The 27,983-nt window shown below is 41.7% G+C and overlaps 1 protein-coding gene across 4 annotated transcripts in view; it reads right to left on the bottom strand.

Moving 5' to 3' along the window:
• DCLK1 (doublecortin like kinase 1) overlaps nt 1-27,983 on the bottom strand; it is a 575,482-nt gene that overhangs the window by 31,872 nt on the left and 515,627 nt on the right. For 3 of the 4 annotated variants that reach the window (XM_073583216.1, XM_073583218.1, XM_073583220.1), the window contains 4 exons: nt 26,875-26,952; nt 23,056-23,152; nt 20,395-20,475; nt 18,999-19,112 (listed from right to left, as the gene is read on the bottom strand). In XM_073583216.1, the coding sequence (XP_073439317.1) occupies nt 18,999-19,112; nt 20,395-20,475; nt 23,056-23,152; nt 26,875-26,952 (370 nt within the window). The remainder of the gene's footprint in view (nt 1-18,998; nt 19,113-20,394; nt 20,476-23,055; nt 23,153-26,874; nt 26,953-27,983) is intronic. The other variant, XM_073583217.1, reaches the window with a different exon arrangement.

Below are 27,983 nucleotides of genomic sequence, written 5' to 3' on the forward strand. Positions count from 1 at the left end.
CATCAAATACCTCTGCTTGAAAAAAATGTCTACCAAAGACATACACAGCGACTTGGTGGAAACATTGGGGGACTCTTCTCCTCCATATTCCACAGTTGCATGCTGGGCCAAGGAATTTAAGCTGGGAAGAACATCGACGGAAGATGAACATCGCGAAGGACGCCCATCCACGTCCCTCAATAAAGAAAACGTGAAAAAAGTTGAAGAAGTTGTGTTGGCAGATCGAAGAGTGACTATCAGGCATGTAGCTGAGGTCACAAGGATCTCATATGGCAGTATTCAAAGAATCCTTGCAAAAGAATTGCATATGAGAAAGGTCTCCGCGCGTTGGGTGCCAAAAATGTTAACCGACGAGCAAAAGAAGAAACGAGTTGACATTTCAATAGCAAATCTCAAAAAGTTCCAAGCAGACAAGGAGAATTTTTTGTCACGTTTTTTGACCATGGATGAGACCTGGATCCACCACTTTGATCCTGAAACTAAACAACAATCGATGACATGGAAACGAGCCGACAAACCGACGCCGAAGAAATTCAGGGAAGGTTATGGCGTCCGTTTTTTGGGACGCTGAAGGAATTATTATGGTGGACTATTTGGAGAAGGGAGCCACTATTACAGGCTCCTACTACGCAGAACAAATAAGAAGATTGCGGGAGGCTATCAAGGAGAAAAGACGCGGCAAACTGCGGGCTGGAGTGCTGTTTCACCAAGATAACGCATCGGCTCACAAAGCTGCAGTTGCCATGGCTACCATTCAAGAAGCGGGCTTTGAACTGGTGGAACACCCCCCCATTTGCCAGATCTAGCCCCCAGTGACTTCTTTCTCTTTCCTTGGCTCAAGGAACACCTCCGGGGCAAGAAATTTGACGACAATAGTGACGTGATAACCGCTGTTGGGGAGTTTTTTGAGGGTCAAGATCAAGAATTTTTTTCGAAGGGAATTCTAAGTTTAGAAAAGACATGGACTAAATGTATAGACTTGTTAGGAGACTATTTAGAAAAATAAAAAATTTTTTTGACTATATTCATTGTGTTTATTATTGATTATCATTACTTTTGGATCGCCCCTCGTATTGTGACATCACTTTGTTTATTATCTATGTATTGTGGCATCACAGTGTTTATTATACCTATACTGTGACATTACTGTGTTTATTATCTCTATATTGTGACATCACTATTTATTTTTTCTGTATTGTGACATTACTTTGTTTATTTTCTCTGTGTTGTGACATGAGTTTATTATACCTATACTGTGACATCACTGTGTTTATTATCTCTGTATTGTGACATCACTGTGTTTATTTTCTCTGTATTGTGACATCACTGTTTATTATCTCTGTATTGTGACATCACTGTGTTTATTTTCTCTGTATTGTGACATCACTGTGTTTATTTTCTCTGTATTGTGAGACCACGGTGTTTATTATCTCTGTATTGTGACATCACTGTGTTTATTATCTCTGTATTGTGAGACCACGGTGTTTATTTTCTCTGTATTGTGACATCACTGTGTTTAATATCTCTGTATTGTGAGACCACGGTGTTTATTTTCTCTGTATTGTGACATCACTGTGTTTAATATCTCTGTATTGTGAGACCACGGTGTTTATTTTCTCTGTATTGTGACATCACTGTGTTTATTTTCTCTGTATTGTGAGACCACGGTGTTTATTTTCTCTGTATTGTGACATCACTGTGTTTATTATCTCTGTATTGTGAGACCACGGTGTTTATTTTCTCTGTATTGTGACATCACTGTGTTTATTATCTCTGTATTGTGAGACCACGGTGTTTATTTTCTCTGTATTGTGACATCACTGTGTTTATTATCTCTGTATTGTGAGACCACGGTGTTTATTTTCTCTGTATTGTGACATCACTGTGTTTAATATCTCTGTATTGTGAGACCACGGTGTTTATTTCTCTGTATTGTGACATCAATGTATAAATGCTGCGCTAAAATTCAAAACTATGAAGAAAAGTAGTGTGGTGTCTTAGAATTCAGAAGTAAAACAACCTTAGGGCGGGGTCCCATTACTGGATCACATACTATGATTCTCTTGTGCGAGAGCATCGGATGTGATATGCTAATTTCACTCGGTTCCTGCTCTGCTGAGAGTGGGAGCCGAGGGTCAGTGCTCTGTACTCCCACTCGATCTTCTGCATTGCCGGCGTCAGCGGGAATCGTACTGCACTCGGGTAATGTTTTCACACGCATCCATAAACTTATATGGGTGTGTGCAATCCGATTCTTGGGTGCAATCGCAGCATGCTGCGATTATTTTCGCTTGCCGATTCGGCATGAGAAAATAATGGTAGATGTGAGCTGCACCACAGAGAAACAATGGGGTGAGTGCAATCCAATTCTTTTATCAGATTGCACTAGTCCGATTGCATTGCAAGTGTGAATGAGCCCATAAAGCGTCTGTCCCCTTTTAGAAATTCAGCACTGTGTTTCTGGACTACCCCGTCTCTGCTTGGTAGCAATGGTGACGTCATGTCATCAGTGCTGTAGCTAATCACTGAGCTAATGCCATGTACGTCGACAGAGCTGCTGAGCTCAGTGATTGGCTGCAGCGCTATCGACATGCCGTCATCCCAGCAACCTATACACAATCAGCGGAGCAGCGCCAAGAAAGCAGTGCTACAGCCAGTAAAGCACAGTTTGCTTTTTTACAACAAACTGATCCGGCAGGTAAATATTTTCTGTAAAGGGACAACCCTTTTAAAATTCCAAATAGGCATATGAATTACTACCTTATTAACATGAGGAAAGGCCTATTATTTTTTACAATTATTTTTTTATGTTTTAATTGTCTTGGTTCTATAACTTTTAGGTGTGGATTAAACTCGTCATGTCACCCATCTCAATCTTCCGGTGATTTTCTTTCTCATTTAGAAAAATTAATTTGATCTTGAATTATGTGTCTGACAATCGCCAAAACCCTGTGCAATCCACGCCATTCAGTGGATGATTACAATGACTATAATTTCCCTTACATTCCTGTTTTCACTCTCATTTGCTTCTTACCAATGACTATCCTCCTTGCTGCTCACATAATGAATACAGGTCTTTGAGGTTCCTTTCTGTGCTGACCCCGATGGTAGTAAAGGGGTTCACGACTGATTTACAACTGCAGGATGCCTTCAATGAAATGTGTCAATTTATGGCTTTCACGAATCCAGCAGCATTGTCTGATAATGAATGTAGACTGTACAGTATTAAGTTATAATGTGCTTGGTAAATGGAGCATAAGCTGTAATTGTTACCAGCAGTGACTTTCGTTACAATGATACCGACTGTGTCTGACATTGGGGCTGACGGATGCACATCTGCTACAAATAGCTTATTCCCAGAACATGAGCCTAAAGGTCACCATTCACATTGCTGCACGGTGAACTGCCGAACTTTTCCAGTATTTATGCAGACTGGGCATTTTACTCTATGTGGTCTCTGCATAGAAGGGATTTTTACCTAAAATACTAATATGGAATTAAAACGTGAAAGCACACTAATAACCAACTATGATCAAATGTAACTGTTTGAAGTTTCCTGGGGACCATTTTAATGTATCTATAACTATTGACCTGAACAAGCTTGTTAAATGTGTTCACATGGCCCTAATTTCTGTTCTAAGGGGTAATGTTTCTCCTTGTGGGGAGGGCCAAGCCGGGGTAAGGAGACTTAAAGGCCATGCAATGCTCCTCAAGGCTCGTTAAAGGGTCACTATTGATTTTTCGGATTGCTTCATCCATTAGGTGGTGCTAGAGACCAGTCCTCTTCCTCTCTGAATTTTATTATGGTCCTAATTGGAAGTCATCTACCATACAGCTAAGTCCACACGCAGAGGCTCAGCTTTTAACTGCTCCTTACACACTCGCTTCATTTTTCAGAAAACAGCTGTTTCATCAGTAAAGTGGCACTACTATTAGTGTGACAACAGCCAATGTGGGAGTGCTGATGTGCTCGGCTATCTCTGGTGGTCCCATTAATAGTGAATGGTCTGTATTTCACATCAGTATCTGTAAGCCAAAACCAGGAGTGGGTGATAGATACAGAAGTGGGGACGGGTTTCTATTATACTTTTCCTCTGATTGTTTCTCTCCTGGTTTGGGCTACAAATACTGATGTAATAGTGCATGTGTGGACATGGCCTTAGGGCTCGCTAACATTGGATTAGTGCTATCCGATGTTTTATCGGATAGCACTAGGACCAATTTTATTCTATAGGTCAGTGCTGATCAGCGTTCTTTTTTCTCATGCTGATTCAGCATAAGAATAAAATCACTGCATGCTGTGAGTTTCTGTGTGTGGAAAACATCAGACTACACTCAGATGACATCCAAGTGAAGTCCGATTTACCTGAACACAGACAATGGAGAAGATGGGCAAATTAAGTTATCCGTCTTCTCCTCACCTGTCATCACAGTAGACTGACACTCGGCTCAAACTCTGATCAGTGTCATTACCAAAATCAATCGGATTATCACATGTGTGATTGTAGCCTTATACTGATTTTCAGTTACAGCCTCTGCTATAGTTTGGAAATTCAATGATTAATCTGTTGTGGGAGAAACTCTAATGGTGTATTCAGAGAGGATGAATCGCTAATATGAGGATTATGTTCTCAGCCAGCATCGGCAGCAGCTCTCCTGTATACACGGGGCGATGTGCTGCTGAAAATGATTTTTTGCTGGCGTGTTTACAGTGGGTATATAAAGAATTCAGACCCCTTTAAATTGTTTGCTCTTTGTTTCATAGCAGCCATTTGGAATATTCAAAAAAGTTCATTTTTTTCTCATTACTGTACACTCTGCACCCCATCTTGAATGAAAAAACCCAGAAATGTAGAAATTTTTGCAAATTTATTAGAAAAGAAAAACTGAAATATCACATGGTCATAAGTGTTCAGACCCTTTGCTCAGACACTCATATTTAAGTCACATGCTGTCCATTTCCTTGTGATCCTCCTTGAGTTGGTTCTACTCCTTCATTGGAGTCCAACTGTGTTTAATTAAACTGATAGGACTTGATTTGTAAAGGTGCACACCTGTCTATATAAGACCTCACAGCTCACAGTGTATATCAGACCAAATGAGAATCATGAGGTCAAAGGAACTGGCCAAGGAGCTCAGAGACAGAATTGTGGCAAGGCACTCATCTGGCCAAGGTTACAAAAGAATTTCTGCAGTACTCAAGGTTCCTAAGAGAACAGTGGCCTCCATAATCCTTAAATGGAGGAAGTTTGGGAGCACCAGAAGTCTTCCTAGACCTCGCCGTCCAGCCAAACTGAGCAATCGTGGGAGAAGAGCCTTGGTGAGAGAGGTAAAGAAGAGCCCCAAGATCACTGTGGCTGAGCTCCACAGATGCAGTAGGGAGATGGGGAAAGTTCCATAAAGTTTACTATCACTGCAGCCTTCCACCAGTCGGGCCTTTATGGCAGAGTGGCCCAACAGAAGCCTCTCTTCAGTGCCAATCATATGAAAGTTTGCTAAAAGAAAAAAAACACATGAAGGACTGCCAAGCTATGAGAAATAAGATTCTCTGGTCTGATGAGACGAAGAAAGAACTTTTTGATGATAATTCTAAATGGTATGTGTGGAGAAAACCAGACACTGCTCACCACCTGCCCAATACAATCCCAACAGTGAAACATGGTGGTGGCAGCACCATGCTATGGGGGTGTTTTTCAGCTGCAGGTGCAGGATGACTGGTTGCAATTGAAGAACACATGATTGCGGCCAAGTACAGAGATATTCTGGATGAAAACCTCTTCCAGGGTGCTCTGGGCCTCAGACTTGGCCGAAGGTTCACCTTCCAACAAGACAATGACCCTAAGCACACAGCTAAAATAACGAAGGAGTGGCTTCAGAACAACTCTGTGGCGATTCTTGACTGGCCCAGCCAGATCGCTGACCTAAACCCAATTGAGTATCTCTGGAGAGACCTGAAAATGGCTGTCCACCAACGCTCACTATCCAACCTGACAGAACTGGAGAGGATCTGCAAGGAAGAATGGCAGAGGATCCCCAAATCCAGGTGTGAAAAACTTGTTGCATCGTTCCCAAGAAGACTCCTGGCTGTACTAGCTCAAAAGGTGCTTCTACTCAATACTGAGCAAAGCGTCTGAACACTTATGACCATGTGATATTTCAGTTTTTCTTTTTGAATAAATTTGCAAAAATTTCTACATTTCTGTTTTTTTTCAGTCAAGATGGGGAGGAGCGTGTACATTAATGAGAAAAAATGAACTTTTTGAATTTACCAAATGGCTGCAATGAAACAAAGAGTGAAAACTTAAAGGGGTCTGAATACTTTCCGTACCCACTGTATATGGGCTAATAATTAGTAATGATTCACTTGGAGTCACATCCGCTTGCTCCTATTCACAGTTCATTAATTTTTCCAAAATGTTCTGGTCCGTTTTGTTTTTCATTTTATAAATGCACATTAAAGGCCATGTTCCCAAGTATGTAGTGTAAATGTACCATTTTTTTTACTATGTTTTTCCAGAGGAGTCAGCACCAAAATATGCAATTGCACTCTGCGATTTTGCTTTGTCTTTTGATTATTTTTTTGCTTTGTTAGATAAGTTATTTGGTACGGATTTGATGCAGCTTTTTAGGCTAAGTTTCCACAATGAGCATTTATTGAGGTTTTTGTTTTGTTTTTTTTTTCCAAATTTTCACCTATTAGATAAATTACTTGCGTTTTTTTAATGGGCGCTTTTATTCTATTTTTGATGCTGCATTTTTTGTCTATTTTTGATTTTTGATCTTTTAACCCCTTAACGACCGCCAGTACGCCTTTTAACGGCAGCAGTTAAGGGTACTTATTAGAGTTGAGTGACTTTGGTCGGATCGGGTTTCATGAAACAAAATTTGTTCAGACGAAACTGGTCCGACTAGGGCAAAAAAAAGTCGGAGTTTCGTCCGAAACCCGAGCCCAATGCAAGTCAATGGGGAATAAAAGTCGGCACTGAGTGGATGAATGTCATCCGCTCAATGCCGACTTTTATTTCCCATTGATTTGCATTGGGGTCGGGTTTCGGACGAAACTCCGACTTTTTTTGCCCTAGTCGGACCAGTTTCATCCGACCAAAGTCGCTCAACTCTAGTACTTATGCCTCAGTTCTGTTTTTTTAACAGCGCTGAGAAATAAGTGTATAAAGCCTCCCAGAGTCAGAATTTCTCTGGGGCCTCGGCTACCCCAGAGAACATGATTTGGGTCGTTTTTTGCCGACCCCAGTGTTGCGATTGCCGTTATTAATGGTATAACGGCAGTCGGAAAAAAAAAGGCAGATTTTCCATTTAATTTCTCTCTCCTCTGATGTGATTGCATATCACAGGAGAGAGAAATAGGGTCCCCCAATCCCCCGGTACCTCTGGTGTCCCTGCAACCCCCCCCGGGCTGTCGGTGTCTTTTTCCGGGAGGGCACAGTACGCCCGCCGAGATCTGCCAACCAGCACCCGGCAACAATAGGAAATTTTTCCTATTGGTTCATTTTGAACACTGTGCTAGACCCTTTCCATTAGGCTTAGGCTATGTGCACACCGTGCAGATTCACCCGCGGATTTTTCCCCTCGGATTTTGCACAATCCGCAGGTAAATCCGCAGGTCAAAAGACCTGCGGTTTACCTGCGGATTACCCTGCGGTTTTGTCCTGCGGTTTATCACCTCCACAATGGAGGAGATGGCAAACCGCCGCAGAATCCGCAGAAAAGAATGACATGCCAATTCTTTCTGCGGATTTGAAACCGCAGGCAAAACCGCACGGAAAAATCCTCACCGTCTGTACAGCGGTTTCAATTTTCCATAGGCTAGAATGGTACTGTACATCACCTGCAGTTCTGCTGCGGATCCGCAGGGCCAAATCTGCTGCGGATGCGCAGCAGAATCCGCACCGTGTGCACGTAGCCTCAAGCCCCCGTCACACATAGCGATCTCGCTAGTGAGATTGCTGCTGAGTCACAAGTTTTGTGACGCAACAGCGATCTCACCAGCGAGATCGCTGTGTGTGACACCTATCAGCGACCTGCCCCCCTGCCGGTATCGCTGATCATTGTTGGAAAGCCCTGGACATTTTTTTGATCGCTAGTCTCCCCGCTGGTCAGCACGCATCGCTGCGTGTGACAGGCGGGAGACCAGCGATCAGCGCACTGGTAACTAAGGTAAACGCAGGGTTTCTAAGCAGTGCGCTGTGCTTAGAAACCCTCTGTGTACCTTAGTTACCAGCGCGCTGATGCAGGGAGCTGGTAACCAAGGTACACACCGGGTTTCTAAGTGACGTGCGCTGCTTAGAAACCCGATGTGTACCTTAGTTACCAGCTCCCTGCATCAGCGCGCAGGTAACTAACGTACACAGCGGCCCGCCCGCTCGGCGTCGCTGCTGCTGATCGCTAGTGAAGCTGCCTGTTTGGCAGCTCACCAGCGATCATGTAGCGATACACCAGCGATCCTGACAAGTTGATATAGTTGTCGGGATCGCTGGTGAGTCGCTATGTGTGACGGGGCCCTTAGAGTTGGGCTAAAGTTAGGGTTGGGGCTATGGTTGGGATTATGGCTAGAGTTGGGATTAGGGTTAAGTTTTTGGTTAGGGTTATGGTTAGGGTTGGGATTAGGGTTAGGGGTGTGTTGGGGTTAGGGTTGGAGTTAGAATTGGGGGGGGGTCCACTGTTTAGGTACATCAGGGGGTCTCCAAACGTGACATGGCACCACCACCATTGATTCCAGCCAATATTGTGTTCAAAAAGTCAAATGGTGCTTGCTCCATTCTGAACACTGCCATGCATCCAAACAGTGGCTTTTCCCCACATATGGGGTATCTGCATACTCAGAAGAAATTGCACAACAAATTTTGTGGTCCATTTTCTTCTGATACCCTTGTGAAAATAAAAAAAATTGGTTCCAAAGTAAATTTTTGGAGAAAAAAGAAAAATGTTCATTTTTTTCCTTCCACATTGCTTTAGTTCTCATGAAGCACCTGAAGAGTTAATAAACTTGGGGTGCAGTTTTTAGAATGTTGCTACTTTTGAGTATTTTTGTTATATTGACCCCCCAAACTCACTTCAATGATGTGATGTGGTCCCTAAAAAAATGGTTTTGCAAATTTTGTTGGAAAAATGAGAAATCACTGGTCAACTTTTAACCCTTATAACTTCCTAACAAAAAAAATTATGTTTCCAAAATTGTGCTGATGTAAAGTAGACATGTGGGAAATGTTATTTATTAACTATTTTGTGTGACATATCTCTGATTTAAGTGTACAAAAATTAAAAGTTCAAAAATTGCTAAATTTTCAAATTTTTTGCCAAATTTCTATTTTTTTCATATATAAATGCAAGTTATATCGAAGAAATTTTACCACTAACGTGAAATACAATATGTCACGAAAAAACATTCTTAGAATCAGTGGGATACGTTGAAGCGTTCCAGAGTTATAACCTCATAATGTGACAGTGGTCAAAATTGTAAAAATTGGCCTTAAATTGCACGTTCATGACCGGGCCAATTTTTACAATTCTGACCACTGTCCCTTTATGAGGTAATAACTCTGGAACGCTTCCATGGATCCCGGTGATTCTGACATTGTTTTCTCATGACATATTGTACTTCATGTTAGTGGTAAAATTTCATTCATATAACTTGCGTTTATTTGTGAAAAAAATGGAAATTTTGCGAAAATTTCGCAATTTTCCAAGTTTGAATTTTTATGCCCTTAAATCACAGAGATACGGCACACAAAAAACTTAATAAGCAACATTTCCCACATATTTACTTTACATCAGCACAATTTTGGAACCAAAATTTTTTCTTGTTAGGAAGTTATAAGGGTTAAAAGTTGACCAGCGATTTCTCATTTTTACAACACCATTTTATTTTTACGGACCACATCACATTTGAAGCCACTTTCAGGGGTCTATATGATAGAAAATACCCAAAAGTGACACCATTCTAAAGACTGCACCCCTTAAGGTGCTTAAAACCACATTCAAGAAGTTTATTAACCCTTCAGGTGCTTCACAGGAATTTTTTGAATATTTAAAAAAAATTAACATTTAACTTTTTTTTCACAAAAAAAATACTTCAGGGTCATTTTTTTTTATTTTACCAAGGGTAACAGGAGAAATTGGACTGCAAAAGTTATTGTGCAGTTTGTCCTGAGTACGCTGATACCTGATATGTGGGGGGAACCACTGTTTCGGCGCATGGCAGAGCTCAGAAGGGAAGGAGCGCTGTTTGACTTTTTCAATGCAAAATTGGCTGGAATTCAGATCGGACGCCATGTCGCGTTTGGAGAGCCCCTGATGTACCTAAACAGTGGAAACCTCCCACAAGTGACCCTATTTTGGAAACTAGACCCCCCCAAGGAACTTATCTAGATATGTGGTGAGAACTTTGAACCCACAAGGGCTTCACAGAAGTTTATAACGTACAGCGGTACAATTAAAAAATCATATTTTTTCCACAAAAATGATCTTTTCACCCCCAATTTTTATTTTCCCAAGGGTAACAGGACCCTAAAAGTTATTGTGCAATTTTTCCTGAGTACGCTGATACCCCATATGTGGGTGTAAACGACTATTTGGGCGCATGGCAGAGCTCAGAAGGGAAGCAGCGCCATTTGACTTTTTTGGCTGGAATTGAGATCGGACACCATGTCGCGATTGGAAAACCTCTGATGTACCAAAAGAGTGGAAACCCCAACAAATGGCACCATTTTGGAAACTAGACCCCCCAAGGAACTTGTCTAGATGTGTGGTGAGAACTTTGAACCCCCAAGGGCTTCATAGAAGTTTATAGCGTACAGCCGTACAATTAAAAAATTATATTTTTTCCACAAAAATGATCTTTTCACCCACAATTCTTATTTTTCCAAGGGTAACAGGACCCGAAAAGTTATTGTGCAATTTGTCCTGAGTACGCTGATACCCCACATGTGGGGGTAAACCACTATTTGGGCGCATGGAAGAGCTTGGAAGGGAAGCAGCGCCATTTGAGCCATTTGACGTTTTTGGCTGGAATAGAGATCGGACACCATGTCGCGTTTGGAAAGCCCCTGATGTACCAAAACAGTGAAAACCCCCAACAAATGACACCATTTTGGAAACTAGACCCCCCAAGGAACTTATCTAGATGTGTGGTGAGCACTTTGAACCCCCCAGTGCTTCACAGAAGTTTATAACGCACGGGCGTAAAAATAAAAAAATCGTATTTTTTTCCACAAACATGATCTTTTAGTCGCCAATTTTTTTTATTTTCCCAAGAGGACCAGGAGAAATTGGACCCCAAAAGTTGTCCAATTTGTCCTGAGTATGCTGATACCCCATATGTGGGAGAAAACTACTGTATGGGCACACGTCAGGGCTCAGAAGGGAAGTAGTGACGTTTTGGAATGCAGACTTTGATGGAATGGTCTGCGGGAGTCATGTTGCTTTTGGAAAGCCCCTGATGTACCTAAACAGTGGAAACACCCACAAATGACCCCATTTTGGAAACTAGACCCCCTAAGGAACTTATCTAGATGTGTGGTGAGCACTTTGAATCCCCAAGGGTTTTACATAAGTTTATAATGCCCGGGCATGAAAATAAAAAAAATCGTATTTTTTCCACAAACATGATCATTTAGTCCCCAATTTTTTTATTTTCCCAAGGGTAACAGGAGAAATTGGACCCCAAAAATTGTTGTCCAATTTGTTCTGAGTACGCTGATACCTCATATGTGTGAGAAAACTACTGTATGGGCACACGTCAGGGCTCGGAAGGGAAGTAGTGAGGTTTTGGAATGCAGACTTTGATGGAATGGTCTGCGGGTGTCATGTGCGTTTGGAGAGCCCCTGATGTACCTAAACTATTGAAGCTCCCCACAAGTGACCCCATTTTGGAAACTAGTCCCCCCATGGAACTTATCTAGATGTGTGGTGAGCACTTTGAACCCCAAAGTGCTTCACAGAAGTTTATAACGCCCAGGCGTGAAAATAAAAAAATCATTTTTTCCACAAAAATGATATTTTTGCCCCCAATTTTTTATTTTCCTAAGGGTAACAGGAGAAATTGGACCCCAAAAGTTGTTTTGCAATTTGTCCTGAGTAGGCTGATACCCTATATGTGGGGGTAAAACACTGTTTGGGCGCATGGCAGAGCTTGGAAGGGAAGGGGCACCATTTGACTTTTTCAACGCAGAATTGGCTGGAATTGAGATTAGACGCCATGTTGCATTTGGAGAGCACCTAATGTGCCCAAACAGTGGAAACCCCCCAATTATAACTCCAACCCTAACTCCAACACACCCCTAACCCTAATCTCAGCCCTAGCCCTAACCCTAGCCCTAACCCTAGCGCTAACCCTAGCCATAACCCTAGCCCTAGCCCTAACCCTAAACCTAGCCCTAACCCTAACCCTAATGGTAAAATGGAAATAAATACATTTTCTTTTAATTTTATTATTTTTCCCTAACTAAGGGGGTGATAACGGGGGGTTTGATTTACCATTTATGGCGGTTTTTTAGTTTTGGCAGCTGTCGCACGCTAAAAGACGCTTTTTATTGTAAAAATAGTTTTTGCACCACCACATATTGAGAGCTATAATTTTTCCATATTTTGACTCACTGAGTCATGTGAGGTCTTATTTTTTGCGGGACGAGTTGACGTTTTTATTGGTACCATTTTCGGGCATGTGACATCTTTTGATCGCTTTTTCTTCTGATTTTTGGGACGCAGAATGAACAAAAACCAGTGTTTCATGAATTTCTTTTGGGTGGTGCGTTTACACCGTTCTGCCTGCAGTAAAATTGATAAAGCGCTTTTATTCTTCGGGTCAGTACGGTTACAGCGATACCTCATTTAGGTCGTTATTTTATGTTTTGTCGGTTTTATGCAATGAAAACAATTTTATATAAAAAATAATTATTTTTGCATCACTTTATTCAGCGAGCTATAACTTTTTTATTTTTTCGCTGATGACGCTGTATTGTGGCTCGTTTTTTGCGGGACAAGATGAAGTTTTCAGCGGTACCATGGATATTTATATGTGTCTTTTTGATCACGCGTTATTGCACTTTTTGTTCGGCGGTATGATAATAAATTATTTTTTGCTTCGTTTTTTATTTTTATTTTTTAAGGGGTTCGCTAAAGGGGTTAACTAATGGGACAGTTTTATAGGGTGGGTCGTTACGGACGCGGCGATACCAAATATGTGCACTTTTATTGTTTTTTTTTATTTAAAAAAAATGAATTTATTAGGGAATTTTTTTTTTTTCTACATTTAGCGATTTTTTAAAAAAAAATTATTTTTACACTTTTCTTTTTTTAAACTTTATTACAATGTCCCAGGGGGGACATCACTGTCCTGTGACAGATCGCTGATCTGTCACATCACAGATCACTGTGACAGATCAGCGATCTGTCACAGGCACTACACAGGCTTCCTCCTTGCCTGCGCTTTGCAGGCATGAGGAAGCCAGCTCCCTGCAGGCCCCCAAAGGTCCCCGTCGCCATCTTGGATTCGGATGTGAGGGGCTCAGGGAAGTACGGAGGGAGCCCCCTCCCTGCCGATGCTTCCCTTTAACCCCCGGTACACCGCGATCTTGTTTGATCGCGGTGTGCAAGGGGTTAACGTGTGTGCCGGGTGTCAGCTGTGATAATCAGCTGACACCCGGCCGCGATCAGCGGTGCTCACCACGTGGGCGCCGCTGATTGCTGTGACGTACTATCCCGTCCCTGGGAATTAAGTCCCAGGGCACATGGACGGGATAGTACGTCACATGACAGAAAGGGGTTAAATAAAGCTGCTTTATTTTCGATACTTCCTGTTTTTTTGTTTCGACAAAACTTTACTCACACAGACATGTGCGGATTACACCCATTTTAAGTCCATTTCCACAGCAGAAACCCACTAAAACGGTTTCATCTGCGGATTTTTTCGCATTTAATGCAATTCTGTGGGTAAAATTCACACATAAAACACAACGTACCAGCAAGAGAAATTGACATGCTGCAGATTTGAAACCCGCATGTCAATTTACCCTGTGTAAAAAAAAATCACAGCGGGCAGGAGGGTTCTATAAATCCCATCCACTATGCTGGAACTGTAAGACGCTGCATTTTTTTCTTTTTTGCATAGTGAGGATACACAGTGTCAAAACAAATAAACGCTCATCTCTGCAGTGTAATAACATCCACTTGGCTTGAACGGTTAAAGGGAACCTGGCACCAGGGTTTTGCTACCCCATCTGAGAGCAGCAAGATAGTATAATGTAGATACAGAGACCCTGAATCCAGTGATGTGTCTCTTACTGGGCTGCTTGCTGTACACTGTTTTATGTGCTGCAGACCTAGCAGTTCTCTGAATGCTGAGCTCTGTGTAACTCCGCCCACCCCACTGAATGGCTGCTTTTTAAGTACATGTGCAGAAAGTCACCAATCAGTGGTAGGGGCGGAGTTATAAATAGCTCATGAATGTAGAGGACTACGTGGCAGCAGGTTTACTAGTCCTCTACTGATAATCTCCTGCTGATAAAACAGTGATTTTATCAAAGCTACAGCAAGCAGCCGAGTAAGTAACATATAGCTGGATCAGGGTCTCTGGCTCTACGTCATGCCGCTTTCAGATTGGAGGGCAAACACCTGGTGATAGATTCCCTTTAAATGACCAAAAAATACAGCATTTACTCTACATGGGAACATGGCTATTCCCATTGCACTATAGGAGTTCAGCTAAGCTGGTGCAAGCTTGCTGACAGTTTCCAGTAGCGATCAGAGGAATTGTGAATGGAATAAAATACAGGTTGTAGCCCAGGGTCGATACTAGATATATTGCAATGTATTTACCAGGTTAATTATATTTTTATGTTGATTTATAACAATATTATAACTAAAAAGGTGCTGAATAATGCCATGTACATTAACACATAAAATGTCCACTATCCTCGAAATAAGCCAGTAATGAAAATGTGTCCATCAGCGTGGCAGTAACATAAAATGTTTTTCTCAATATTATAAGCAGTTTAAGGTAAACCCTGCGTAATACGATCAATACTGTGGGTCGCTCGCTTCAATACCACAGCGTGATCCGTACTACAGCACTCAACAGGCTAGCAAGAAAAGAAAAAGAACAAGGAAAAGAAAAAACGAATGTAAAACTGGATCGTTAGAAAGTTAGGAAGGAATTGCCCAATCCCTTTCATGGACTAGCGTGCTGGCGGTCCTCGGATGTGGTGCAGAGTGCTGCTGCCTGTGTTATCCATGTGAGCAATGACAACATAATACATATGAGCAATGAGCAGAGACTATGCAATGTGCATGTGTGCAAAGAATAACTGAGGAATCGCTGAAAACGCATGCAAGTAAGAAAATGTGCAGAGTACTAAGGTAAGTAGAAAGCCAACAACTCAAAAGAAATAAAATCATGAGAACAGGTGAGTTTCATGCTTCCATAATAAAATCAAAAAAGCATTGCTAATAATAATAATAATGATGTTCTTCTATCTACATGGCAGGGTCAATACGCACAGCCCACATTCATTACAGGGTAACAGCATCTATCATTAACATCAGCAGCCGAGGGGAACGTTAAACATTTAGGGTCAACAGTCATGTTCTCATCCGAGAGTTGGATCTGCTGCTCGAATAGTCCTAGACGCCTCTGGAGAGGATTGGAAGACATAGGATAATGCCCAAGTGTTTAGAACAACCTATTAATTTAGTTTTTGCCCTTTTCCAAATGGGGGGGGGGCCTTGATTTTATGGCTACAGTAACATTATGGCTATTCTCACAGGTCTCACAGGCTGTTGGCCGAGAGCCATTCCTCTTGACCTACTCAGCACACGGCTCTGCCAGAAGCTTTTCTGACCAGAAAACAAAGCATCAGACATGATGAAATTTAACATGCCTAATCTTTATTTTCTCCAATATCATCATTTGGAGGAGGATCAGGAGCCCCCCATACACATATGATACTTGTGCATTTACAGATTTGGACAACTTTGCTACAGCTTTCGAGGGGCTTAAGTCTAACTCATTCAGATATTTTGTACTGGTGTTTAACCGTCCATATTATACACCAGTGACTCTTATATCCATGAAGCTTCTACTGGAGCTAACCTAAAGGTACTGTCACACTTAGCGATGTACCAGCGATCCCGACCAGCGATATGACGCGGTCAGGATCGCTGGTGCATCGCTAAGTGGTCGCTAGTGAGCTGCCACACAGGCAGATCTCACCAGCGACATCGCTGGGGACGGGGGTCGCTACTTACCTGTCAGACAAGGCGATCCTGCGTCCTCCCGCCCGGCTCCACGCTCGTCTCTCCACAGGAAGCGCCGCAGGAAGCTGACGACGAGAAACAGTCCAGGACGTTCTCGCGCGATCAGCGATAACCAGCGGGGGAGCGGGTCGGAGATAAGTATCACACACAGCGATATCGCTTAGTGTGACAGGCCCTGTACAGATCCGTAAATCCCCATGGTGCTGTAAATCCAATTCAGTAGAAGTAATGAGATGGAGAAATTGGAAGAGAGGGCTGAGTTCTAGGTGGTACATCCAAAATATGGACAGTTAGAGTTCCTGACACTAGCCATAAATTTGCTATTATTTTAACCTAAATGCCCCTGTTCTCAATCTGGCCTTGTTTTGCTTTTGTTCTCGCATCTGTCTGTGACTGAGACCTGGCTCCCTCTTCCCTGTATATAAATCCAGTCTTCTTAGCCAAGTAGGCATGATCCTCAAGAAGACAATCACAGAGAGGAGTGGAGGACCACGCCCACTTGGGTAAAAAGACTAGATTTTTATATATATATATATATATATATATATATATATATATAAAGAAAATTGGGATCCAGCAAAAGGATGAAAGTTCACCAGATTTGTAAAAACTTCTTCTTTATTAATCCATTATGTCATAAAAAATATGAGGAACTCCAATCAATTAGTAGCATTCCAGCAAGGGACTACATGTTTCAGCACTATGTGCCTTCCTCACGGTTGAGGACCGTGAGGAAGGCACATAGTGCTGAAACATGTAGTCCCTTGCTGGAATGCTACTAATTGATTGGAGTTCCTCATATTTTTTATGACATAATGGATTAATAAAGAAGAAGTTTTTACAAATCTGGTGAACTTTCATCCTTTTGCTGGATCCCAATTTTCTCATATTTCTATTTGTTGGGGCATACTCCCTACCTGGATCCGTGCAAAGCATAGGGTGAACACCGATTATTGCATCAAGAGGAACTCCTTTATGGTGAGCTGGCTATATGTTTTTCACATTGTTTGAATATATATATATATATATATATATATATATATATATATATATATATATATATATACACACATACATACAGTATAACCAGGGTAATTGGTCCACTGATTTCAATGGATGCTTGTTATGTTCTTGTGTATTCTCTAGAACTAGGAGGGCCGCCTATTTAGGGACTAGTTAAGATTTCTGTAGGATACACGGATTATCTCCAGAGTAACTTCTTTATGAGCGTCCTGTCCCCAAAGGTCAATTATTAGCACTGATAATAATTGTATCGCTGATGTCAATGTCTTACCTGACTTTCTAGTATAATGAAATCCTGGCACTCAAATGCTTAAATGGAACAGTTTATTTGTAGTACCAAACAAAACGTTTCGGTCAGTGCAGACCTTCATCAGTTACGTGCTCAAAGATTGTCTGTACTTAGATTGGAGGGCGCTTTTTATATGTCCCTGTAAAGCCAAATGTCAGTGTGCTGCTGACGCAGTTAAGTCTTATCTGTCTGGCAGGGAAAGCGCAAGCCTGATCCTTGATAAGATTTCGTTCTCTTAAGAAAATGGTGTTAATCTGTCCTTCTCGCTCTGGGGAGCAATGGATGAAAAGTGTTGTCCAGAATAAATGTTTTTAATGGCTGTAAATTTAGACAAGTCTTAACTGGCAGGATGTTTTCGATGCCCGCTGACTACACTTTATACATGTGACATCCTGAATTTGGTGGCAGTGACACATTTTGATACATATCTCCATATCATTATATAGCATACCAGCCATGTTTGTAGCCTGTACAAGTATGAGAGTGTTCTTCTTATGTGAATTGGAGCTTTGCTATCTGTTACTATACTCTGTGGATAGCAAAAAGTCCAACCAACCTACCCATGTTACTGTGAATCATGGAAATAAATCACCACCTGCTACATATGTGTTTTTTAATCTTATTGTTATGTTCTCCTTTTGAATCTACAATCTAAAAGGAACAATATGATTTCATTATACAGATATATATCCACTGTATCTAGTATATTATTAGCCTATTAGCTATGTAATCGATATATTGCAAAGCTCCTAATGTGCTTATATCCAAACTTAAACTAATAGCCTAAATCTATCAATAGTTCCCAGTTAACAGATCCCTTAAAGGGAATGTCAGCAGGTTTTTGTGATGTAATGTGAAGATAGCAAGAGAGAGGCTGAAATACAGAATTCAGGGATGTGTCACTTGTCACAGTGAGTGCTGTTGTTTACAAACTGTGAAGGAATTATCACTAAGAGATTAACATTGCTGGACTAGACGCGCCCCCTCCTGTGATAAGCAGGTCACTGTCTATGGACCCTGTACATGTAGAGCCTGGTGAGGGCGGGGTTAGATTTCTCAGCTCTGCTTTACTCCAAATCTAAAAGCTCCATTTGTGTCAGAATGGCTGCACCCAGTAATTTAAGTGATACATTGTTGGATTCAGCTTCTCTTTACTCACATTACGCTGCTCTCAGATGAGGCAGCAAAAAACCTGCTGACAGATTCCCTTTAAGCTCAGGTTTACTCCTATAGTTTGCAGAGCTTTGTCTGCATCTTGGTATACAAAATCTTAAAACTAATGATGTACAGATGCACTAATCACTACAGCCTTACCTAGTAATAGTGTATCTGATTAGTCCTACATTATCCCACACACATGCGGTATAGGGCTGTACAATGTGGGGATGATTATCGTAGGAGTAGGTAAGTGACTTACTGCAATGACGGAGACTCCAGCAGTGGTGCTGTTCGGCTTTGGACCTGTATTGAAATGTTTCTTGATCTTCCCAGCCACCGACAATGGATACTCATTTTCAGGCAGACCATCATCCTGGGAAGATTGGATAATGATCAATTAGTAGAACGTCATATTGTCAGAAATGAGGACAGTGCACAACCTTCCAAGTGTACTGCAATGCCTGATCATGTACATCTGAATTTCAGACATGGCCATCCATGTTGTTTCTACGTCAAAGAATACGAGTTTGTAGAAGCCATCATGTGAGAGCAACTGCAGAGCTCAGACTGATTTCAATGGAAATCAATACTGTGAACTTTTCAGTCACTGAAAGGACTACTGGAAACACTGATAAGGACTCCCCATTCCAGCTATGGTCAGAATATTGAAAACAATAGTAAAGGTATACAAAGCAATCAGTCAGAAAGGTATCTGGCACCATAATAAGGGGCTATTTTGATTTTTGCTCTGAGTTTTGCCATCTTGGACCGAACAACTTAGTTCTTGTTTTCATCTCCACAACCTTTAAGGGAAACCTGTCACTGGGTCAAAAGTGATCAGTTTTTTATCCTATTTTTGTAATCCTTTTTTAAATCTATCCTACGGTTCCAGAGATACGCGCATCTTCTTTTAGTGCCTATTTCTATAGTCATTACCAATAGGGCGTGGCTCACAGTACTTTCTCGAGGCAGGTCTTTAGGCTGCTCTGCATTATTTCCCTGTGAACCATCATAACAATCAGCATTAAATAAATAAAAAAACATATTTCTGGAACTGTATGGTAGATTTAGAAAAAAATGGACTAATCAGGAAAACAGCAGGAATAAAATAAGCACAAAAAGGCCACTTCTGACCCCATGACAGGTCTTTAAAGGAGTGTTCCCATTTCCTAGACCCTATTCCCAATACGTAGAGAGTGTAATAATAATACAGTTAGCAAATATCTCCAATTAGAAATGTATTATAGTACTTCTGATTAACTATGTCATTTTCCCTATGTAGGACATTACAGTAGCTTAGGTATTCATGGTAACAACCATTCATAAAGTGACAGGTAGTTGGTAGTAGTTATATCGATGAATACCTAAGCTACCGCAATGTCTACACATAGTGAATCAGAAGAACTGTACTAGATTTCTCAATGAAGATATCTGCTAATATTATTATTACACACACCTACTACATATTGAAATAGGATGTTGGAAATGGGAATACCCCTTTGAGCCAATTCTCCCTCCACTTCGCCCCTTGTCAGCGAACAGTGTGTTTTTCTGGAGAGATGAGTCTTTCATAGGCTTTTGCTACCCAATAGAAAAAGGGACTGGCATGCCCGTATCGGATGTAAGCCCCTTATCATAGCTGGCATATCACTTACATTGACCCATGGATGTTCCAGAACCTGCAGAGCAGAATACCTCTGGTCTACTTCTACCTGTAGCATCATGGTGATCAGTCCCTGAAAAAAAGAAACAAGAGGAGACTCGATTGTGTTGGCTGTATGCTATCAATGTAATATTATCATACATTTAGGAGAATAACTCGACTATTTCAATAGAAATCCCCCTATCCTTAGAAATAAAACTCTAGATTTATTCCTGGCATCAACAGTAAAATATTTCACTTTTCAGATTGTTCAATCAAAGACTGAGATTGTAGAACTGATAAACCTCCATTTATAATATATATTGCCCTAATATCTCTGCCTAATCACAAGCAGCCCTTTCTCGTGTCACATTCAATGCATCTACATTAGTATTAGGAATCACTGCTGTTTCTAGGGATAACATTTCATTTCCTCTTGAGTATTTCTGTTTTTATCAGTTGTAGTGATGAATGAACATGCGTGGTGAAGGTGTTATCTGAGCATGCTCGGGGGCTAACCGAGTATCTCCTTTGTGCTTGAAAAATATGTTCGACTCGCCACGCCTGCATGTCTCACGGCTGTTTGACAGCCACAACACTTGCAGGGATGGCCTAACAAACAGGCAATCCCTATATGTGTTGCGGCAGTCAGACAGCTACGATACATGCAGCCACGGGGAGTCGAACATATTTTTCGAGCATGCCGAAGATACTCGGTTAGTAAAGGAGCATGGTCAGATAACACCTTATACCAGCACATTCACTCACCACTAATCCGTTTCTATCATGTCTTTACCAGAATTCACCAGACCATTGGCTTATATTTCATATGCCAAAATAATGCCATGGTCACCATTTTGAAGATGTCTGGCAACGTTGGTTTGAACAAAGATAGGAACAAAGGAGGAGAACTGGTTAAAGCCACAGCCCTCACCAAAAAGTATGAAGGAAGAAAAAAAGCGTTACTAAACTCGTCTACACAAGTGCTACATATCCGGCACAAGGACGTGCGCCATTATACTGGATGTATGACAAGGTAGACTGAGATGATTGGCAATGAATAGGCTGAGGATTATTCTTAACGCTCCCAATTGTCTCCTCACTGTTCTTATAAGCGGATGATGAAAAAGAACCTAAAATGGGAAGCAAAAAATAACATTCCACAAAACTCAATGATTTGGTTGCTGTTTTTCTTGTATAGTAATTAACTGGTGACATTTTAATCCCAACAGGGCTCTTAGCCATGCAACACTCGTGTCCTGTCCAGTAGTAATGGCTCAAGCATAGGATCTGTGCCACATGGATCTCTTATTTAGCACCCATATAATTTTATGCCCTTGTATTCTGAGTAGCTACAATTTTGGAAAGCATTGTGAGGACACCATACGGCAGCGAATGCATTGCCTATGGCTGAGAATGGTGTACGTATAGTAGCAGCAGAACGGTACAGATCTATACCCAGGGGTACAAACCATCGCTGACCGCGGCTTCATAAAAATCAGGTTAAAGTGGTTATTCAACAGTAAAATATTTAGTTTTAGGCATGGAATAAGTAGAACTAATAAACGGAGACATACCTTCCAGTGCCCCCACTGATCCAACACAGGAGGTCTGGAAGCGGTGTCTGTTCCATGTGATTGGCTGCAGCAGTCAGGTGACCAGAATAGCGTGCCATAGGATGTTTCTCTAGTCACTTGACCGCTGCAGCCAATTACAGACTGCACTGGTGATGTGACTTCCGTATACAGCAGAACTCTGGCGCAGACTGCACTGGATCAGTGGGAGCGCTGGAAGGTAAATATGCCTTTGCTTATTATTTTTAATGAATTGATGCTTAAAAAATATTATAATGTCGGACAACACCTTTAAGACTGCATCATTGCAAGTTTGCAAGATTATACCCATCTGGCCTGCAACCAAATTTCTTGAGTTGTGCATTCAGCAAAAATTTCCATTATGTCTGAAGAGTATATCCAAGGACATCTAAGGCTAAAGCCATAAGACAACTTTGGCCGTGGCTCTGCTGTGCTGCTACACTGCGTAATGCCGGTGAATGTGCTCACATTGAGACCAGTAATATCTTGGGACAAGTAAGTAGCAAAAAAAAAAAAGAGAGAACCAGTTGGATTTTTTTGCCTGTTTGTCAAAGTTGCTTTGTAGCCCCAACCTAAATATTCTGCAAAACTATTAAATGACCCGGGTAGGTGGTAAGTGCTAATGACCCTGACTGAGGCTGGGGTCACACCAGTGTATATTCTCTCATCCAATAGAATCTCGCCGATTATGCTCATCACACTCTGATCAAACTCTGATGTCAGCAAAGTGTTATTTAATTTTGATGAGAAGATGGAAAAAAAGAGTCTCCATCTTCTCCAGTGTGAAAATCGGATATCATCCGAGTGCAGTCCACTGTTTTCCATGGACTCATTGACTTCCATGGCCGAGTGCGATCCGAATATCAGATCCAACTTGGGCATGCTTTGATTCTTTCCTTCGACCGACGCAGTGCGAGAAAAAAAAAACCGACGTATACAGCCCCATAGAATAGCATTGGTCTGAGTGCGATCCGATGTTTTGTTGGATCCCACTTGGACCGAAAATGTGGATGTCTCCTCGAGCCCCAAATAACACTCATATTACCATACAATTAGAAGTATAAGACTCTTTATATTACCTTAGCAGATTCAGAAACATTATCCCAGTAAGGTGATGGGAAATCCACTTGACCCATTAGGATTTGATCAAAAAGTGCTTCTTGGTCGTCTCCACTACTTATATAAACAGAAAAGAACAAATAAAAGAAAATTCAAAATGAATATAAATTCATGTCAGTGGACGGAAACTCAACTTCCGACACAAATGTTTTTCAAGGCAATACAGTGTAATCCCCTTAATGTTTATTTTTCAGTCAACTTCATTTAAGGTGGTAGAAATTGTAAAAAATGTAAATATCACTGAGGCGTCCTGCTTAAGGAGATGGTCTTCCATAGTGTAAATGCCGCCTATTTTCCATTGCGAATTCATTACTTATTGCAGAACTAGTGTTATGAATGAAACGTAAACAAATCTCATTCCCACACTCAAAAAATACTGTAGAAATTGGCCGCAGATTAGAAAGCTCAAAGATATCAATTAAAGCTGACGTTGTCAGTGCGTATTTCACTCTTTTCAATGCATCAGCTAAAATAAGTATAAAATCTGTACCTTCACCAATGAGAAATCCACAACAGTTTTAACACTTCAGAAATTTTAAACCGAAAAAAATGATCTGGAGTACAAGTTGGTATGCATGTTAAAATAGGAGTATGTTCACACTGGCCATAAAATAGACAAAACCCAAGACAGAAACAAAATGAAAAAATACGTTGCTGTAAGAAAATTTACATTTCCTTACAGCAGGTAATTTTTTTGTCTACTTCACAAATTTGGCAAGGAAAACACCAAGAGATAACATAACCTTAGGCTGTATGGACACAAAGGTGCCAAAAATCAGCTCAAAAGACAGGAACGCAAAGCACAGCAGACAGGAGAGCATAGCTCAGCAGACAGGAGAGCATAGCTCAGCAGACAGGAGAGCATAGCTCAGCAGACAGGAGAGCATAGCTCAGCAGACAGGAGAGCATAGCTCAGCAGACAGGAGAGCATAGCTCAGCAGACAGGAGAGCATAGCTCAGCAGACAGGAGAGCATAGCTCAGCAGACAGGAGAGCATAGCTCAGCAGACAGGAGAGCATAGCTCAGCAGACAGGACAGCATAGCTCAGCAGACAGGAGAGCATAGCTCAGCAGACAGGAGAGCATAGCTCAGCAGACAGGAGAGCATAGCTCAGCAGACAGGAGAGCATAGCTCAGCAGACAGGAGAGCATAGCTCAGCAGACAGGTGCGCGCAACTCAGCAGACAGGAGAGCATAGCTCAGCAGACAGGAGAGCATAGCTCAGCAGACAGGAGAGCATAGCTCAGCAGACAGGAGAGCATAGCTCAGCAGACAGGAGCGTGCAAACCAACAGACATGAGTGCACAACTCAGCAGATAGAAGCATGCAATTCAGCAGACAGGAAATAAAATCTCAGCACACAGGAAAGGACAACTCGGCAGAGAGGAAAGCATAGTTCAGCTGACAGGAGCATAAGACTCAGCAGACAGAAGCGCACGACTCAACAGACAGGAGCACGCAGCTTAACAGACAGGAGAGCATAGATCAACAGGCAGAAGCGCACATCTCAGCAGACAGGAACAGGCAAACCAGCAGACATGAGCACACAACTCAGCAGATAGGAGCACGCAACTCAGCGGACAGATGCTTGCAATTCAGCAGACAGGAGCGCGCAAATCAGCATACAGGAAAGCACAACTCAGCAGACAGGAAAGCACAGTTTAGCAGACCGGAGCGCACCGCTCAGCAGACGGAGCACACCGCTTAGCAGACAGGAGCGCATGACTCAGCAGAAAAGAGCGCGCAGCTCAGCAAACAGGAGCACACAGGACCAGGACCCCACCAACCTGCTTTTAATTATAAGGTCAATGAAATATGAAAAAACATTAGAAGGTTTTAGTTAGGCTACTTTCAGACTTCAGTTTTTAAGCATCAGGCGCGATGCGGCGAAAAATGTAAAACCCGGATCCGGCATTTTTCCCCATAGACTAGCATTATCGCCGCATTGCGCCTGATGGCTATGCGGCGTGTCCGGCTTTTGCCGGATACAGCAAAAAATGCCTGTCCGGCGTCTACAAAAAACGTTCCCTGCAACGTTTTTTGACAGCGCCGGACCGCTTTTTTCCACTGCGCATGCCCGAAGACTCTCTCGCCCTCTCCCTCTCCTGCACCGTCTCCGGCCTCAACAGATGACCCGGCGGGCTGCGGCTTCTACCGGATCAGGTTTGACAACTTTTCGCCGCAGCCCGCCGGATTTAAAAATCTGAAGTCTGAAAGTAGCCTTACTCTTCAAGGAGCAGTTGGAAGATCTCAGCAGCTCAGTGCTGCTGTGGTTTTTGACCACAGCATATGAACATGCCTCAATATTCTAATCAGCCATTATGTATTTAAAACCGATATCTCCCATTTTTCATATTTTTAACAGATCCCTATAAACTTGATTGACTGAGTTTGATTTCTAAAAACGGAAAAAAATAGGACATACACTGAGTTTAACAGAATGGACACATGGATCTGTTTAAAAAAAAAATCAGATGGGTGAATGGCCAGTGCAATCTGCAAACTGCGGCTTCTACCGGATCAGGTTTGACAACTTTTCGCCGCAGCCCGCCGGATTTAAAAATCTGAAGTCTGAAAGTAGCCTTACTCTTCAAGGAGCAGTTGGAAGATCTCAGCAGCTCAGTGCTGCTGTGGTTTTTGACCACAGCATATGAACATGCCTCAATATTCTAATCAGCCATTATGTATTTAAAACAGATATCTCCCATTTTTCATATTTTTAACAGATCCCTATAAACTTGATTGACTGAGTTTGATTTCTAAAAACGGAAAAAAATAGGACATACACTGAGTTTAACAGAATGGACACATGGATCTGTTTAAAAAAAAAATCAGATGGGTGAATGGCCAGTGCAATCTGCAAACTGCGGACGTGACTGACTGCATGTGTACCTGCTCGTCCGCATTGTGAATGGGTTTACATTACATACATTATTTGGGTGGGTACAGTGTATCACATGCTGTGATTTTTTTCCATGCTAATCATCAGGCCTCATGGAAAATCGTCCAAGTGCTCTGGCACCGTGGCTATAGTAGGTATGTGTGCTCTCCATAGGTGGTCTGTGGTGCACACGGACACCGCACGGACTGATTATATGCTCATCTGAACAAGCCCTAAATATGGTGACAGTAACAAAAGAGAATATCTACCCTTGAAATTATTTATTTATTTTTATCTAAATGGGACCTAATTTGTGTGCCCTATTTGGTCAGGTTCATGCGAACATGTCTGTTTTTTATCCAGAAAAAAGGATCCTTTTCACCAGTTTTGTCATCTGTATTCCATCCGTATGTTCATTGTCTCTGTCCCGTCAGGCATCCGCTTTCATATACCAGCAGTTAAAAAAAAATGACCCAACCAAATACAGTTTCCAATATTATTCAATCTATCCTTAAAAAACAAATGGAATATGGATGACCCGAGAGGCATTCACTTTTTTTGGCTTTTGCGTTCCCATAGATTCAATAGATGAGTCTCATCCAAAATTGAGGAGATACTAGTGGCAGACTGCCATTAGTATCATTGCCCCATGTGCTATCCAATGTGAACACGGACAGCACACATACAGAAGATTCCCTCGTCTGGACCTGGCCTCATTGTAATTGTCCTCCAGGTTTATAGGGTGACACATTACAGAAGATATATGGCCCCCAATAACGGTCTACAATTATTTTATGTGCTGTACAGGGAATAAGGAGAAAAAAAGGAAATGATAAATCTATTATACAAGTCCATAAATATATCAGTTTACATAGAAATATTTGCAATAAGAAACTTACCCACGGAATGGAGGGAAGCCACAAAGTAGGATGTAAGTAATTACACCAGCGGCCCAGATATCCACCTTTAATCCATATCTGGACAAATACAAGAAAGGAATAAAATTATTCAAACAATAGTAAAATAAAACAACTAAAAATCATATCGTGGACCTAACCAAATACGAATGTAAGAAATCAATGGTTGTGACCATCAGAGACTGACGAGGTAGCAAATCTGGATGTTTTTGTAGCTCAGAGCTCCGGGTTTACACAGTGGGGGAAATAAGTATTTGATTCCTTGCAGATTTTGCAAGTTTGCCCACTGACAAAGACATGGATAGTCTATAATTTTAAGGGTAGGTTAATTTTAATATTGAGAGATAGAATTTCAAAAATAAAATCCATAAAATCACATTGTATAAATTATATAAATGTATTTGGATTTTGCAGTGTGAAATAAGTATTTGATCCCCTACCAACCATTAAGAGTTCTGGCTCCTACAGACCAAATAGATGCTCCCAATCAACTTGTTACCTGCATTAAAGACAGCTGTCTTATAAAAGACCCCTATCTACAGACAGACTCAATCAGTCAGACTCTAACCTCTACAACATGGGCAAGACCAAAGAGCTTTATAAGGATATCAGGGAGAAGATCATAGACCTGAACAAAGCTGGAATGGGCTATAAAACCATAAGTAAGATGCAGGGTGAGAAGGAGACAACTGTTGATGCAATAATAAGAAAATGGAAGAAATCCAAAATGACTGTCAATCGACATCGATCTGGGACACCATGCAAAATATCACCTCGTGAGGTATTCTTGATCATGAGGCATATGAGAGATCAGCTTAAAACTACACGGAGGCAGCTGGGACCACAGTCATCAAGAAAACTGTTGGTAACACATTATGCCGTAAGGCTGTGTCGCCCACATTGCAAGGCCGCCGCGGAAACGCTTAAAAAACGCTAGTTAAAACGCATCCCATGCAATCCTATGAGATTCCGCCGTTGCTGTGCCAATGCTGCGGATTTTTCCACTGCAGAATTGCATTGCGGAAAAATCCGCAGCATGTCCATTAATTTTGCGGAATCGCAGTGATTCCGCCGCCATAGGATTGCATTGA

This window comes from Dendrobates tinctorius, unplaced genomic scaffold (genome assembly GCF_039654945.1).
Source record: "Dendrobates tinctorius isolate UK_male_01 unplaced genomic scaffold, ASM3965494v1 ptg000075l, whole genome shotgun sequence".
NCBI classification, from domain to species: Eukaryota; Metazoa; Chordata; class Amphibia; order Anura; family Dendrobatidae; genus Dendrobates; species Dendrobates tinctorius.